The sequence below is a fragment of the Macadamia integrifolia genome, chromosome 2 (genome assembly GCF_013358625.1).
Source record: "Macadamia integrifolia cultivar HAES 741 chromosome 2, SCU_Mint_v3, whole genome shotgun sequence".
Lineage (NCBI taxonomy): Eukaryota > Viridiplantae > Streptophyta > Magnoliopsida > Proteales > Proteaceae > Macadamia > Macadamia integrifolia.
The window spans coordinates 42,257,224-42,272,730 of NC_056558.1; the positions used below are offsets into that span (position 1 = coordinate 42,257,224).

The 15,507-nt window shown below is 39.2% G+C and overlaps 3 protein-coding genes and 1 pseudogene across 7 annotated transcripts in view; 3 read left to right on the plus strand and 1 right to left on the minus strand.

Moving 5' to 3' along the window:
• Positions 1 to 2,444, minus strand: part of LOC122066139 (methylthioribose-1-phosphate isomerase) — a 9,871-nt gene extending 7,427 nt beyond the window's left edge. The window contains exons 1-5 of the mRNA XM_042629968.1: positions 2,225 to 2,444; positions 2,039 to 2,135; positions 1,722 to 1,777; positions 639 to 797; positions 402 to 501 (exon numbers count right to left, since the gene is read on the minus strand). Of these exons, the coding sequence (XP_042485902.1) occupies positions 402 to 501; positions 639 to 797; positions 1,722 to 1,777; positions 2,039 to 2,134 (411 nt within the window). The 5' untranslated portion in view covers position 2,135; positions 2,225 to 2,444. The remainder of the gene's footprint in view (positions 1 to 401; positions 502 to 638; positions 798 to 1,721; positions 1,778 to 2,038; positions 2,136 to 2,224) is intronic.
• A 213-nt stretch (positions 2,445 to 2,657) lies between these two features.
• LOC122065729 lies at positions 2,658 to 5,484 on the plus strand. Its single transcript, XM_042629573.1, has 5 exons — positions 2,658 to 3,044; positions 4,620 to 4,832; positions 4,916 to 5,065; positions 5,177 to 5,293; positions 5,383 to 5,484. The coding sequence occupies exons 1-5, from the start codon at positions 2,658 to 2,660 to the stop codon at positions 5,482 to 5,484; spliced, it is 969 nt and encodes a 322-aa protein (XP_042485507.1).
• On the plus strand, positions 2,915 to 10,473 carry LOC122065736 (annotated as a pseudogene).
• A 4,052-nt stretch (positions 10,474 to 14,525) lies between these two features.
• The window catches only part of LOC122066147 (lysine-rich arabinogalactan protein 19-like), a 3,775-nt gene continuing 2,793 nt past the window's right edge, over positions 14,526 to 15,507 (plus strand). For all 5 annotated transcript variants that reach the window (XR_006136271.1, XR_006136273.1, XM_042629977.1 and 2 more), the window contains exon 1: positions 14,526 to 15,420. Coding sequence is in view for 3 of the 5 variants with exons in the window: in XM_042629977.1 (XP_042485911.1) it covers positions 14,815 to 15,420 (606 nt within the window). In the remaining 2 variants the exon portion in view is untranslated. The remainder of the gene's footprint in view (positions 15,421 to 15,507) is intronic.

Consider the following 15,507-nt stretch of genomic DNA (forward strand, 5'->3'; position numbering starts at 1 on the left):
ATTTCCTAGTCCCCCCTACCATCAATATTTATTAACAACCAAAGTAGTACAATCAAACTAGGAAACTAAGTCCTTGTGCCACAAGCAAAATAAAATAGGAAGTCTATCCTAATTAGTAAGTAGAGATCTATCCTAACTAGGGAAATAAATAAACTAAAGCAAGGAAGTAAAACTCATCCACGATAGGGACACTCCCCATATCATGGTACATATCTTAACAATCTTCTCATAAGCATGGTGAAAAATAATATTTGTTTGGTCAACTTGAGATTCTAAGGGGACCAAACTTCAAAATAAACATACAAGGACACAAAGATGTTAAGATCAATAATTATAAGAGCCTGATTCAAGTTCATTAAGCATTTATAGTGTAAGTGCTATGCATGATAAAACATCACAACCTGAAAAACTGCTCTGGCATCCCCAGCTGTGGCAGCAGCCTTTGATATGACCTCTTTGAGCTTCGTTGCAGCATCTGAAAGATTTACAGCAGTTGGACGGCTGCAAAAGCACAAAACATATATATAACATATGATTCTAAAACCATTTGTGACATGATGGTTGATGAAAAATACCATCTCCATTACTCCCAACACCTAGACTTGTATGAGTAAACACCTGATTCCACCAAAAATTACCTTGAGACAAGGTATTCCAATTTCTCGACAAGGAAAGAAGCTGCATCCACAGGCGTTCCATCAAACAATTTCAAGTTAAACACTTCCACGGCAAGGGAGAGTGCAGCTGATATAGCAATTGCAGGTGCACCACGGACTACCATATCCCTTATTGCATTCCTATAACAGACATCGAAAGCTCTAATCATTCCAGAGATTAGGATACACTGTTATATTATAGACAGTTAAATAGAAGGGAAATACCTGCTACCCAATCAGAAAAATGGAAAAGGCAACAAGGCACCACTGCTTATCAAATAGAGAAATCAAGGATAAAATATGATCATCTAGATTGGGGTAATTGAAGTTTAATATATTGCCCCTTCCCCTTTCTATATGGGCCTCCCTTAAACAAATTAGGATAAGTTAAACGCAAAAGAGGAGGTAGAATATATAGAACAAACTCAGGAATTTCAAGAATTTATAGCAAATGGTCATGTTCAGAAAGAGGTAGCCCTTGGACAGGCCTCAGCGGAACCAAAAGGCACAAACTCTCTCTCTCTCTCTCTCTCTCTCTCTCACACACACACACACACACACACACACACACATGCATATAGTTCCTATGGATTAATGGGAATGGTTGAGCGATGTAGGATGGAAGTGTTTTAGATGACTTCAATACTCAAAATGATGAGTCAACAATTAGAACCAACCACATACAAACGAGCAGCTGGGCAAGACATGACAAAAACGGACAAATTAGGCAGCATTCGGTTGCATCATGTGATGCTTTAAATTGTGCTCCAGTTACAATCAATTGTTAATAAAAAGAGGAAACAATATCATTTTAAGCTATTAGAAAATGAATCAACACATCTTAGCCTTATCCCAACTAAATGGGGTCGGCTACATGGATCCGAGTGATTTAAAAAAAAAAAAAAAAAAATGAAAACCATGGCAATTTCCATAGGCAAAAAGCTGTCATTGCAAACCAAAACAAAACCCTTAATTCTCATTGCCAACCAAGAGGCAGCCATCTCTGTACAACAAATTTTTATTTTGGGGGAGGGGGTAAGAAATACGAAGAGCAGAAACCATTACCATCCATCAGTGCTGTCTCGAATGTCCACATAGATGGTTTCCAGAGGAAGCTTTCTCTGTAAAACAAAAACAAGAATTCCATCACATAAAAGAAATTAGACGAAAAAAAAAAAAAAGTCTGAGAAACCCAGTTGTCTTGTTCAGTCTCTCAACCAGACCTCAAGAAAGAAAAAGATAATTTTGAAAAAATAAAGGGAGCGTATCCAATCTTAGCAATTTTCTCGTCTGTTTAGCTGGTAGCAATCCCAGTAAGTACACAACAAATAACTTAGTTCTACTTGAATAATCAAAATCAGCTTCGGAGAATAAAGAAGGACCTGATCAAGTAGCTGCAGAGAACCTCGCTTGTAGCAGATTGATTGCAGAGAACTTCCTTCTTCAATTCCTTCTGTGCAGTCCAAATTTGAAGACATTCTACCAAAAAAAAAATTCCATTAACGGATCGGTACCAACGGATTGTCACAGTGAATAATTCTTGAATTATACAAAACTTTCATGATTACCTGCCTCCAAGCTTTTCGGATGGCGAAGAAACCCTGGTTCCTTCTGTTCACTTTGAACGGCCACAGAGACTCGGTAGCAGCCGCGAAGCAGTAGAACTCAAAAAACTTTTCCTGCTTCAGAATAATGACTGCTTTATTTATATGGGACCCACCCAATATTATTTTTGTATTGGATTCGCTTGGAAAAGGATCCTTTTTAGAATCGAACAGTCAAAACGGTACGACGTCGCTTCCGCCTCTCCAGTCGTTTTCTCCCTTCTCAGTTTTCTCAATTTCTTTTAATTCCACATTCAGATCAGTAAGTGTCGGTCAACTACTCCACGCAAAATCGATTAAAAAGCTCCAAAGATTTATTCTCCTATGCAACTCTCCATTCAAAAGCAACTTCATCAGTGAGCTCTCGAGCTTCTTCTCCATCTCTATCTGAAGAGATATGGAGGAGGTGTTCGTGAAATCAGTAGAGAATGGCTTAAAGCTTTCGAGAAGGATTTACTTCGGGAAGGATCGGGATGTTTTACCTCCGAAACTTGAAGTGATGGAGATAAACCTACATTCATATCTCCCAACAGCTCCGATGGTTTACGCTGTCATTTATGATCCTTCAATTGTTGATACTCCTGATATTCGGAGCTACCAACCTCATGTCTACGGTTGCTGCGATCCCCCGGCGTTGATTCCACTTCAGATGAATGGCATTGCTATTGAGGTGGAATGTTATCTGGACACTGCGATTATTACTGTTAGTGGTTCCTGGCGTGTTCATTGTGTCATAGGAAGCAGTAGCTGCGATTGCTGCCTTGCCATCCCTATGAGCGAGAAGGTATACTTTATAAGTCTAATTTTTCGATAAAATTGTTAACTTTTGTAAAATTCTTCAAGTGATAGCAGTAGCTGTAGTTCTTATTCTTAATTATTATTACAATATCATCACTTTTAAATCCCAGCTTAACATAAACTTGGGGCAGTCCATGCAGTCACTGCCGATTCTGATATTGAATCGGTTGAAAAAGCCGTAGAATCGGCATATTCAAGGAATATTCCAACGACTCAAGTGTTTTTATCCAAGAATCGGCAGTATATACCATAATGAGGTAATGTAGTTATTTCATGGAGGAGCAAGAGGGAGAAGATGTCCTGGTTTAACCCCCCCCCCCTTTTTTTATTTTTTTGGCTGGAAAATCTTGTAGGAAGATTTGAGCATATGGCACTAAGGGGCCTATACTAACAAAATCCAAAGTTTGTGTGCTCTTGCTGCTTTTACTCCTACATGATGAGATGATATTATGAGCGAAGGAACAAAGAAAAAGTAAACTGAAATTTCTGCAAAGAAACACTGAAGAGGAAATACAATCTAACTGAAGAAATCTAATACAAAAAAGAAGGGAAAAGAAAAGGGCAAACCGAAATTTCTGCGAAGAAACACTGAAAAGGAATGAACATCAAACTATAGAAATTCAATACAAACAAAAAGGGTAAAAGAAAAGGGCAAACAATGCAATAGCGGTTAGGTTAACTGCTGGCATATCTTTAATAGAATGTGATTGTGAAACAGGACTTTTGTAGATGACCCCTGTTAGTTAGGAATTGGTTAGTTGAGTTTTCTCAGGAATGGGCAAGTAATAAAGAATGAATTGTTTTAGCTGTCTCTGAAATTCTGCCACTAAGACATAAACTAATGTGTGAAGCAACTTGGTGGGTCAACCATCTTTGTTGTACACCTGGATAGTTGGAATGTACTGTTTGTGGCGTTTTACCCTTGTCATCTGCTTTGACCCTCTTCTGTTTGGATTTAAAGAATTGAATGATAAATGGATGTGTCTTCAACTTTTGTTGATTTTCTCTAAGATTTCTTGAGCTATGTTCCAAGGTTTTGTCGGAGAATTAAACACAAATTATTAATCCCATCGCCATGGAAAAAAGAATGGAAGAAGGATTTTTTGGGTTTGCTTATGGAGTTTGGGCATACTTGGGCATGCACACAATCAATTCCCTCTCAACCATTGAAAGTGCATATCTGTAGGTGTGGTAATAAGATAGTCGATGCTTACCTTTTCTCATGCCATATTTTGACAGTAATATGCTATTATTTACTCTTGTTGTGAGTCTTGTGACAGCGAGTTGTAGCATTTGGCTAACAGGGTTCAATTCTTGGTGTTGAGGTTGATGTTGCTAGAAAGTCATATTCTACCCAACTGGTTGCCATGGACGAAAAGATTGACGAGGAAAAATAAGCCAAAACCAGACATGGAAGCTTTTTGAAGCCCCAAATCTTTACAGTGACAATACCTGAGGCGATTGCTTATTGCATTTGATGGTTTTTTATTGTGTATTTGTCATAGTTGAGCTACTTTTGGATTCTCCAAGTGTCTTGACTGTTTTTGTCTCTCCTTTCAAGATTGACGGATGGTCCAATCTGTCCATCAAAGTGAGCTGGTCTCAGAAAATATTCTATAGTAATGATCAGTTCTCCCTTGATATACCATTTAGCTTTCCAGAATATGTCACTCCATTTGTAAAAAGAATTTCCAAAATAGAAAAGATACAGTTGAATGTGAACTATGACATGGGGACTGAAATTTTATGCAAGACAACTAGCCATCCTCTGAAGGTAGAACCTCTGGATTAATTTTCTGTATGGATCATCCAACTTTCTTATGTTCCTCTTTCTCCATCCTGTGATTGGCTTCCTAGGAAATAAGACGCCAAGCGGGAAATTTGGGATTCTTATATGAAGCAGATGTTCTTACATGGTCAAAAACTGACTTTAATATTTCGTATATGGTAAAACTGCACTTGACTGTTATTGATATTCTTCTGAATGTTGTTCTCTGTGGATCTAATGTTACCCATTCTAGATTTACATCTTCTAGGTACCCAAGTAAATCATGGAACTGTTCTACTGGAATTATTTTCATGACATAACTTATATTTCTGGATTATATTTGTCTGCAGGTCATCTCGAATGAAATATCTAGTGGTTTGCTCTTGCAATCTCCTTCTGTACATGACTTTGATCAAAGAGAGATATTCTGCTTCTATCTTTTTCCTGGAAATCACCAGCATAGAAAGGTTCATTCACATAATTAGTATTTGTCTCTGATGCCATTCAAGTGGATCTTTTATTTTTTTATGCATATTATCTTATTCTATTGCGGAAGATTCCCTTCTCTTCTGATGCATCTTCTTTCTTCTGTATGTTAATATCTTTATTCAAGAAATCTTGTTCACGCTTGTTGGGCAGAATTATTGCTGTTTACTGAAGGTTAAAAGTTCAATGAGTCCTAATGAAAATATAAATTTGGTTTCGCATTTGGGATTTAATGGAGGATTCAAATGTGCATTATTGCTTAGAATCTAATCACCAAATTCATTTGTAAAGCTGGAAAATCAGATCACACTGTTTAGTTTTCATTTAGTCAATCACCAAGGAAACTTGTCCAACTTTTGGAGTTGGCTCAAAGTGCACTCTTACTCCTAGGGAAGCATCTAGAAAAGTGATCTTTAAATATAGCCATAGATAATTTTTGTTTCAGAGGACAATATCTTCCAAACGGGGGTGCTAATAGGTTGGCCAGTTGTCTGTTGGGCCAGTCTGCTATGAATGTCGACTTGAGCTTCATTTGTAGGCCTAGGCTTTAAAGCTAAATAGGCTGCCCTGGAAAAATGAAGCAATCCTTCTAAAGTTGTGGGGTTGATGTGCTTTTCTAACTTGTTGAATTCTGGGTCCAGCATATCATAAGCCTTGCCCTGGGCTTCATTCATGTGTTTGTGCTTGGTTTCTTAACTAAATGGGTTAGACTCAAACCTTGGCATTAGAAGCAAACGCCCTATGTTGGCCCATACTATGTTTTGATTTTTGTTTTTAGTCTTGTTGTGACTTTAAATAATAAGACATTTATGATAGAAATTTTATTTAGTTTTTGTGTATTTAATGGTTAGCAATTCGTTGTGTGATCTTAAGAATAATTTGATCATTGATTTGATTAAGATTGAATCATCAGGTTTGCATACTTTACCCTTAATACTTTAAATTTCAAATAAATGATTCTTTTGATAGGTCAATTTTTTTTTATTAAGGGCAATTCCAAAATACCGAAGATGGCTACTAAGTTGGACTACCATGTACAAAAGGTCTGTCATTTGCTCTGTATGAAGTAATATACTCTCAGTTTTGAATTCTTCACAATTGAATGCCTGACACATAAAATCCGTAATCCTTGTAGCTGTTATTTGGAGGTTCATTCTCTGATACGCCTTGAATCCATTGCAGCCATATAGGCCAAGCAATAGCTGCAGGTATTAGAAGAAGATTCCTTCCTCTTCCTGTTAACAGGTCTTTTCAGCCTCTGGACAACCACTTATTCAGGTTGCCCTTTCTCATCCAAATCATTCCCAATCCTTGCGAAGTAGAACTCCAAACCTTATGGGCCTAGGGCCATTGGAGGATAATATGGTCCATGGTGCACTATTTCCTTTTCATCTACACTTGATGAAAGAATTTGGGATTATGTACCCCCTAGAGATGAAGTTTTTGATACTCTGCTAGTGAGAATTTGATTCAAAGCTGCTTTCTAGACCTTAGTTTGTAAGTTTGGGGGCAGAGAAAAATCGTTTTGGGAAACTTTCAGGTATTATTTGTTTCAGAATTGAAAAGAAACATTCAACATTCAGTCAAAGTAACTAGAAGGACAGAAGTTTGAAACAGAATATGGAAAAAAAATAAAATAAAATACAAATGGAAATGGAAAAATACAACTCTTATAAATATTTCAATAAATATTAGATAACCCTATCTCTAAACAATTACTCCCTCTGCAGGCTCTGCTTCATAGAGATGGTCCTTTTTGAGGGTTTCCTCTATCCCGAAATTTTTGTCCATTCTAAAAACCATGATATAAAGGTTTTCTCCATAATGCCCCTATTTAATCATCTACACATTTATTGTATTCAGTTGTTATAATTGTTTTCCACCACTGTTTTTGTGCTGGTCCCCAGCCTGGATAAAGGAGGAGGGGTTGTGCGTCAGGTACGCAGCTGGAACCAAAAGAACCTGAGACAATTCCATTTCGCCTCAGGTCTCTGTGAAAGTTTCGACCGAGATATAGTGTGAACTGGCCTGCTACACATGCCTGTTCAGGTCTAACCTGTTTGGACTCTAGAGTATGAGTAAACAAAGAAATTAACTAACATTAGAAGATCTGTGCATGCAGCAGCATTGTTCTTATGTTATGTTTTATGAGTTATTGTCAATCTTCTCCTAGACTCTGAATTTTGTTATGAAATTTATCGGATTTGTCGATTGTAGGTCGAAGGAAATCTATTCTATTGCCATTGATCTCCCAAATGCCAAACTAGGGTTTCCTTTGCGTGCATTGAAAGTTTTAAACCTAGAAATTTTATGCTCCGAATTCGGTAATTGGGTCTTGTGCTAAGGTTTCTGCATTATCCATGTCATATATCTGAATAATTTATGAGAGTTTGGGGATTATGAGCAAAACAATGGGAGAACCGAACAGGACGAGACGTCGACTTGGTCGAATTTATATTGGGGTATGCTCTCTTGTGCTACTTTTCTTTTTCTACAATCGGGAAGATGTCCTTGGGAATCCGTTCCTCAGGCAAGCCTCTTTTACTTTTCCACCCCAATCGAACTCAAACTTCAATCATATAAAGGTCATTCACGGGTGTGCAATGGCAGTTGGTGGTAACTCTTCTACTTATAACGTTGGGGTTGTCCAGAATAATGCGATTGCAGATCATACACCATGCATTGGGCTATCTGATCACGAGGGCTACAAGAACCAATGTGAGTACCTGAATGCAAATCCGGAGTGCTCGGCAGGAGGATCCTTTGATTACATAAGGTTCTTCTACTGCAGCTGTGAGAAAATTGGCGTATTGGGCTACGCAATTTTAAGTTTCTCTCAGACTAAACACTATATATGGATCTATCCAGTGATAGACTAGTTTGTGGTGTCAAATGCTCCAAATAACTAAAGCAGGTTTCTTAACTAGTTGCTGTTTACCTTGGTTTTGGGCTGCTCTTAATTGATTTCTTCCCATACTTCCTACATTTGAATCCATCATCCATTATTCCAAGCTCAGATTTCGTTCTAAATGCGACCCTAGAACCTAGATCCCCTTTAATTCTCTTCATTCCACTCTTACATTTTCTGCAAATACAGTAAAAAGAACAGAAAATTAGGGATATACTAATCAAATCTGTAATTATTAAACAATATAGGTAGATAATCTAATAGTATGTTACTGGGTAGATATCACTTGCAGATCACTCCTTGTGGTTTCATTTCCACTATTTAGAATTGAATGATCTACCTATATTGTTTAAATACTGGATAGATATCACTGTTTTGTTCTCTTGGTTTGCAGTAGAACAACCTGATTTTTTTTTGTAGGTAAGGAGTCTTTAGCTCACAATGGTAGAGCACCTGGGATAATGCCCAGGTTATGGTGGTTCGAATCCACCAAGACTCTTCTTCAACAGTTTAATTTTAATATTTCCCTTCACAATGATAATTAAATGACATGAGTTGTGTAGTGTAGTGTAAAAGTAAACCCTTGTGTGTTATGTGATTGTCCCTAATCTGGATCCTCTGTTTGTTAGGAGACTGAATCCTTATCTGTTTGAATAAGAATCCCATGGGAAAGCTGGGTTCAAGGCTACTGGTTTCAAGTTCACTGCTGCTGCACCCACAACAAGACTTACATTCTACAGTTCCTATTACCACACAAGTAAAATCAACTTTGGAACCTGGGGTTATGCCCAGCCCTTAGATGGAAGTATCAAGGAGAAGAAAAATACAAAACTGGTTACAAGAAACTGAAACTCATTTAAACTCATTTAAGTTCCAATTATGGCTGAATTGCCTCAAGCCAATACTGAAACCTTTATTGAAAAAAACTGAATGAGCATTAAAAGGTCAAAACAAAATGAGCATTTTAAACACTCAGCAAGAATAGATTACTTTCTTTATGTTATTTGGATTTTAAAAAAAAAATCAATTACAACTAAGGTTAGATTCTTGATGTTATTTGGTACGGAAGGGAGGATCATACCTATGGCTGGGCGATCAAGATTTCCTTCAGCAAGATTCCACTTTATGGGGTTGGAGTGATGAGGACACTGAGATTGACAGTCCATTGTTCTCCTTTTCTAAAGCACTTACGATGATGAAGATGCCCTTGATAATCCCAAGACAATTGACTATTCCAATAGTTGAAGAGGAACGGTGGTATAAAGTATATGCTGTAGCCAGTGCATTTTTGGCCCCCGTTCTCCTGGTCTTCCTGTGGAATACCGTGACAATGTGAATTCTAGAATTGGAACTGCCGTGTATGTTATTGGTGTTCTATTCGGTGCTGGACTCAGTATTCTTGCATTTATCATCCTGAGATCTGATCAGCCACCTCGTAAATTCTTATTTCCATGGGCATTTGGGGGTTTCATGATGAGTATAGTTTGGTTCTACATTATTGCCAATGAGCTTGTCGCTCTCTTGGTTGCATTGGGGGTAATTTTAGGAATCAACCCATCAATCCTTGGATTAACTGTATTGGCATGGGGCAACTCAATGGGTGATTTTATGTCAAACATTGCACTGGCAATGAATGGTGGGGATGGTGTACAAATAGCTCTGTCAGGATGTTATGCAGGACCCATGTTCAATACACTTGCTGGCTTGGGAATCTCAATGATGCTTGGGGCCAGGTCAAAGAGGCCTGCTTCTTACATGGTGCCACGAGATGTTAGCTTGTTTTACACAATTGGATTTCTTGTGTTGGGTCTTATTTGGGCTCTCATTGTTCTACCACAGAATGATATGCGTCCTAACAAGACGTTAGGAGCAGGCATTATAACCCTCTATTTGATATTTCTTCTATTAGAGTGAGCAATGCTGTGGGTTTTTTTATCTCACTGGTTGGTCTAAGTTGACATTTGGTTTGTTTCTAATTAGAAGAATGCAGAGAAAATGATGATTTACGCACTTGTAAAATAGAACATTTAGTTGATAGACCATGGATGCTGGTTCTTTATCTCGGTAAAGTTCAGGAGGAGTAGTATTATTCAGCTCTTGGACGCAATCAAGTTGGTGGGAATGTGAATACTGTGGGTTATGTAGACATAAAGAGAAAGGAGTTCAACTCCATACATGTATTACATGAATATGATTTGGGAGAAAGAATGAAAATATATAAGAAAGTAGACCTTGTGCCTGTTTTCTCTCTCACTGTGTATATGTGTGTGATGAATTCTTTTTATATATTCTCGTTAGTTGCTGCGAGTTGAGTAATTTTCTTTATGGTACTTGACTTGACACCTGAAATGTGAAATGGCAATCAACTAAAGTGCCACCATTTTCTGAATTCTGTGCAGTATGCTATGTGAACTTCCAAGCTGATGCTAAAACAATTTTAGGCTTGCCCATGTAATTGGATGCACAATATAAAGTAGCAAACCTGACTGATATTTTATCTCTGCAAGACAATGCTTATGAAATGTTAATGCTTTATTTTACTGGTATTTTTTGCACCTGTATCCATTCAATCCTTCAAAGGACTTTGTCCTTGTTTTTTGTTGAAGATGTAAATATTGAATCAATGGTTTTCATGTGCATGTGGATCCAGACAAATTATTAATTATGCATATGAATTGTCAAATTCTTGTTAGCAGGGGATTCAGTTTGCCCTACCAGGGAATCCGATCTGCCCTTGCTTTATGGTAAGGCTAACCAAATATCTTGTATATTGTGTGCCATTGATTCTGATGGTAAGTTTGACCAATTAAGTTAAAAATACTAACTCATTTTTAAAAAAAATTACAAATACTAGACAAAAGAGACTCGAGACAGAAGATGGATATCCTTAACAGCTGCTCTAAGTCTCCAATCAAAGCTGAAATCTACAGGTATGATGAAATAACCACATTCAGACTTCTGGCAAGCAACAAAGCCTGTTTAATGGTGTAAGTTTCTTTTGACAAAGGAAAATATGACCAGAAGGCAGCCTTTGCATCTATGTGATCTCTACTGTGCGACCATTAATATATATATTAAAAAAAAAACCATTCCTAATTCTTGATGTTAAATCCTATGTATGTTCCAACTGTAAAAACCTTTGTAAGCACATCTTCTGAGGGTGGTATTAAATTGTAGAATCTGATGAGCATGTCCAGCTGAGCTTCAGACGACCTGCCCAGTGCAACGGAGGTCTGAGGTGGGTTAATTAGTCTCTCCCCTTTTGTAGTTGTTTGGCCACATGAGTGGCCCTCCACCTATTAACATGGAATTGTTGGTTCTGGCCATGGCATTGTATTCAAATGAGTTGAACCAATCATCTATTTTATGCTTCAACTGCCAAACGATATTCTTCATCTTTACCTCCAAGTTCTGAAGAGCAACGTTGCGCCGCCCAGGGTGGTTCTCATTGTGCTGCGGAGTCCATGAGAACGGTTACGGCGGCTAGGGTTGGAGAAGAAAGAAAAAGATGGAGTTCTTTAGAAAGAGGTATATAGGTCACAAAACAAAGGAAAAAGATCGTCTCCAACACCAACGAGCGTCCAATGATCTGTCCAAGGGCTGGGATTGTTTGGGCGCACATCCCCAAGTGTTGGGATGCGTGACCAAACCATCCCAACCCTTGGATATAGATCGTTGAACGCTCCTTGGAGCGTCAGTTGTTGGAGACGATCCGGGTCCCAAAACAAATGGGTGGTTATGTCTCGTTGTATGTTATATATATTGTTTTAAATAAATGGGTTCGGATTAGCCTATTCGGGCTGATCCGGATTGGGTCATGAGGGATATCAATCCAGAGTCTGAAATACCTTTGGATTCAATTAAAATATATTTTATTTATTTTATTTTTTATTTTACCCTTTATCTGTATCATCTATCAATCCACTGATACGAAATTGCTTGATACTAATACTGATCAGATCTGACCGATTTAGGACAATCCGATCCATTTTTTTTAACTATGTTAGTGTTTTTTTAGCTGATTTCCACCGATTCTAGACCAATTATGGCCGATCTCGGCTCTGGCCAACCCAGATTGGACAGATTTTGTATGGAAACTTAAGGCTTAGGGTAGGGTTTTTTCAGCCGATCTCCACTGATTCTAGACCGATTATGGCTGATTACAAACTGATTTAGCTCTGAATCGACCAGGACTGATCAAATCTCGGTTCTGGGTAAATCCGCTCTGTCTAAATTCTGATGCGCTTTGATCGGCATTAGATGGGCCATGATCGTGGCCCAGATCGAGGTTGATCCGAATCCCGATCCAACTGGCTCAGTTTATCCATGTATGAAAAAACGTAATTACATTTTCAACCCCGCCTTGCTTGACCCTTTGCTGGCGAGTTTGGGTTTGGTGTCTGGTAAAGGTGATTACATCCAGGGGTGGCTGAGTTATGGCGTTATGGGTACTAATGGAGTGGTGTGGGGCACAGAGCCTTCAAGCACTTCGTACCCTGGAGGCCTGAAGGCCCTTTCCTTCAGAGTCACGCGGTTTATTCTCATTGGTTGTTTGAGAATAAATCATCTGTGGTTCTAGAAATTGGTATCCATCGTGAACCCATACCGATATCCGATAGATACAAATAGGCCGATATGGTACAGATATAATTTCTTTTGATAAAAAGAATAGGAGGGGAGAGTGGTAACAGTGCTTAAGCGCTCGCAAGTTATGAACAAATTTAATCTAGAGTGTTGAGCTCTTTATAATGAATCTAAACGGTCGATTATTCTCTTTTCGCTATTAGTGTTTTATACATCCACAGTCAGTTTCCGCTGATGTATCGTTTGTTTGTATCCGATATTTTACGAGTGTTCGATTTTGAAACCACAGGTAGAGCCCGTTTCAACAGGCTACGTTTCCATGACAGATGTTTCACTAGGGGTGTCAATGGGCCGGGTTGGGCTGGGTTTTAAAAAACTGAACCCAATCCTAAGGTCTCTTAAGTCAACCCAAGCCCAGTCCAATCATAGGTTGGGTTGGGATATCTCAGCCCAGGCCCAACCCTATCGGGTTTAGAGCAACCCAACCCAGCCCTAATGAACCCTGATTGGGCTGGGTTTAACCCAATTTAGTCTAATCCAATACTATCGATTACTTGGTTGCTTAATCTTGATGCATTGCAGAGGCCAAAGACCAAAGTTTTCGTATATGTGTAAATTGTGGAAAACGAAAGACCTTTTTTCTACAAGTACCCATTAATAATTATTAGCATATTTTTATGATTATACTTTATAAACATGGTTGAGTTGGGTTGGGTTGGGTCGGGTTGGGTTGGATTGGGTTGAGACCTCAATCCATGCCCAACCCAATCCTACCTAAAGCCTAAAAATCTCAATCCTAACCCATTCTATGGGCTTAAATCTCAGCCCAAGCCCTGTTCGGGCTCAGGGCGGGCTAGGGCTGGTTCGGGTTGACGGGGCTTTTTTGTTAGCCCTATGTTTCACCCTCTTCTTCTTCGTCTTCTTCGCAGAGATCCTCACCATCGATGCCATGTCACATCAGTCAACTTCTGTTGGTGCCATGGTCATTTGGTAGGGTTTGGGAATCGTAATCCTGATCATAATAGTGGTTCCTTTTCGATCTAGATCTCTCCATATCAACAAAACTTGTGTTAGGGGTTTTTAGATTCAGTTTCTGCTTTACTTCTTTAGTTCCAAAAGAACCGAATTACTGATGCAGCTCCACGATCTGATGAGTTAAAAAGAGTTTATAGAAACACCAAACTGTGCCACCCCTGGATGTAATCACCTTTACCAGACACCAAACCCAAACTCGCCAGTAAAGGGTCTAACAAGGAGGGGTTGAAAATGTAATTACATTTTTTCATACATGGATAAAGTTGGATCGGGATCCGGATCAACCTCTATCTGGGCCACGATCATGGCCCATCTAATGCCGATCAAAGTGCATCAGAATTCAGATAGAGCTGATTTACCCAGAACCGAGATTGATTAGTCCTGGTCGATTCAGAGCTAAATCAGTTTGTAATTAGCCATAATCGGTCTAGAATCAGTGGAGATCGGCTAAAAAAAACCCTACCCTTAGCCTTTAGTTTCCATACAAAATCTGTCCAATTTGGGTTAGCCCGAGTCGAGATCGGCCATAATTGGTCTGGAATCGGTGGAAATCAGCTAAGAAGACACTAACATAGTTTAAAAAATGGATCGGATTGACCTAAATCGGTCAGATCTGATTAGTATTAGTATCAACCAATATCGTATCAGTGGATTGATAGTTGATACAAAAGGGTAAAATAAAAAAATAAAATAAATACAATATATTCTAATTGAATCCAAAGGTATTTCAGAATCCGGATTGATATCCGTCGTGACCCAATCCGGATTGCCCCTTAAACCTTAGTTCTCATAAAAGATCAATCCAATCTTGATCAGCCCGAATAGGCTAATCCGAACCCATTTTTTTAAAACAATATATATAACATACAACGAGACATGAGTACATGACCACCCATTTGTTTTGTGACCTATTTCTTTCTAAAGAACTCTTTCGTTTTACTTTCTTCTCCAACCCTAGCCGGCGCAACAGTTCTCATGGACGACCCTCCGCAGCACAATGAGAACCACCCTGGGCGGCGCAACCCACCTCGCGATGCTCGAGCGCCCCCTCCTTTGTCCTCTGCTCCTCGCAAGCGTGTGCTCCGTCCTTCGACCTCTGCTTCTCGCAATGCGCGTGTGTCCCGTTCTTCGTCCTCTACTCCTCTGCCTTCTCTTCCAGCCCCTCCGACTTCTGATCCTCCTCTGTTTTCTCTTCCGGCCCGTCCGACCTCTCCTCCGCCTTCGGCTGTGGAAGTCTCTTCGGCTGCGGAAGTCTCTCCGGCTGCAGTCCCTCCAGCTGCGGAAGTCTCACCGGGAGTCTCAGCCCAACCCCCACACGCAGCCAACGTCGCAACCCTGAGACGTAGCATGCGCCGTGTAGTCAAACGCCTTGGTGTTATGACCAATCAATTGAAAGTGCTGCCTATACTCGACCACAATGTTGCTTATCAGACCTTGGAGCAGAACTTGGAGGTCAAGATGAAGAATATCTTTCAGCTGGACATGCTCCTCGGATTCTACAATTTAATTCCACCCTCAGAAGATGTGCTTACAAAGGCTCTTACAATTGGGACATACATAGGATTTGAGACCAAGAATTAGGTATTGTTTTTTTTTTGAATGTTTTGAATTTTCTTGGTGTTGGGACTTGTCTCTAGATCGGATCTATTATTAGTTTTTTTTTTTTTT

Bases quoted from the DNA above. Each gene is read 5' to 3' on its own strand.
- LOC122065729 (XM_042629573.1), top strand. From the start codon at position 2,658: ATGGAGGAGGTGTTCGTGAAATCAGTAGAGAATGGCTTAAAGCTTTCG. The intron at 4,833-4,915 runs GTAGAACCTCTG...TTGGCTTCCTAG, and splicing joins CAACTAGCCATCCTCTGAAG to GAAATAAGACGCCAAGCGGG. The intron at 5,294-5,382 runs GTTCATTCACAT...CTATTGCGGAAG, and splicing joins GAAATCACCAGCATAGAAAG to ATTCCCTTCTCTTCTGATGC.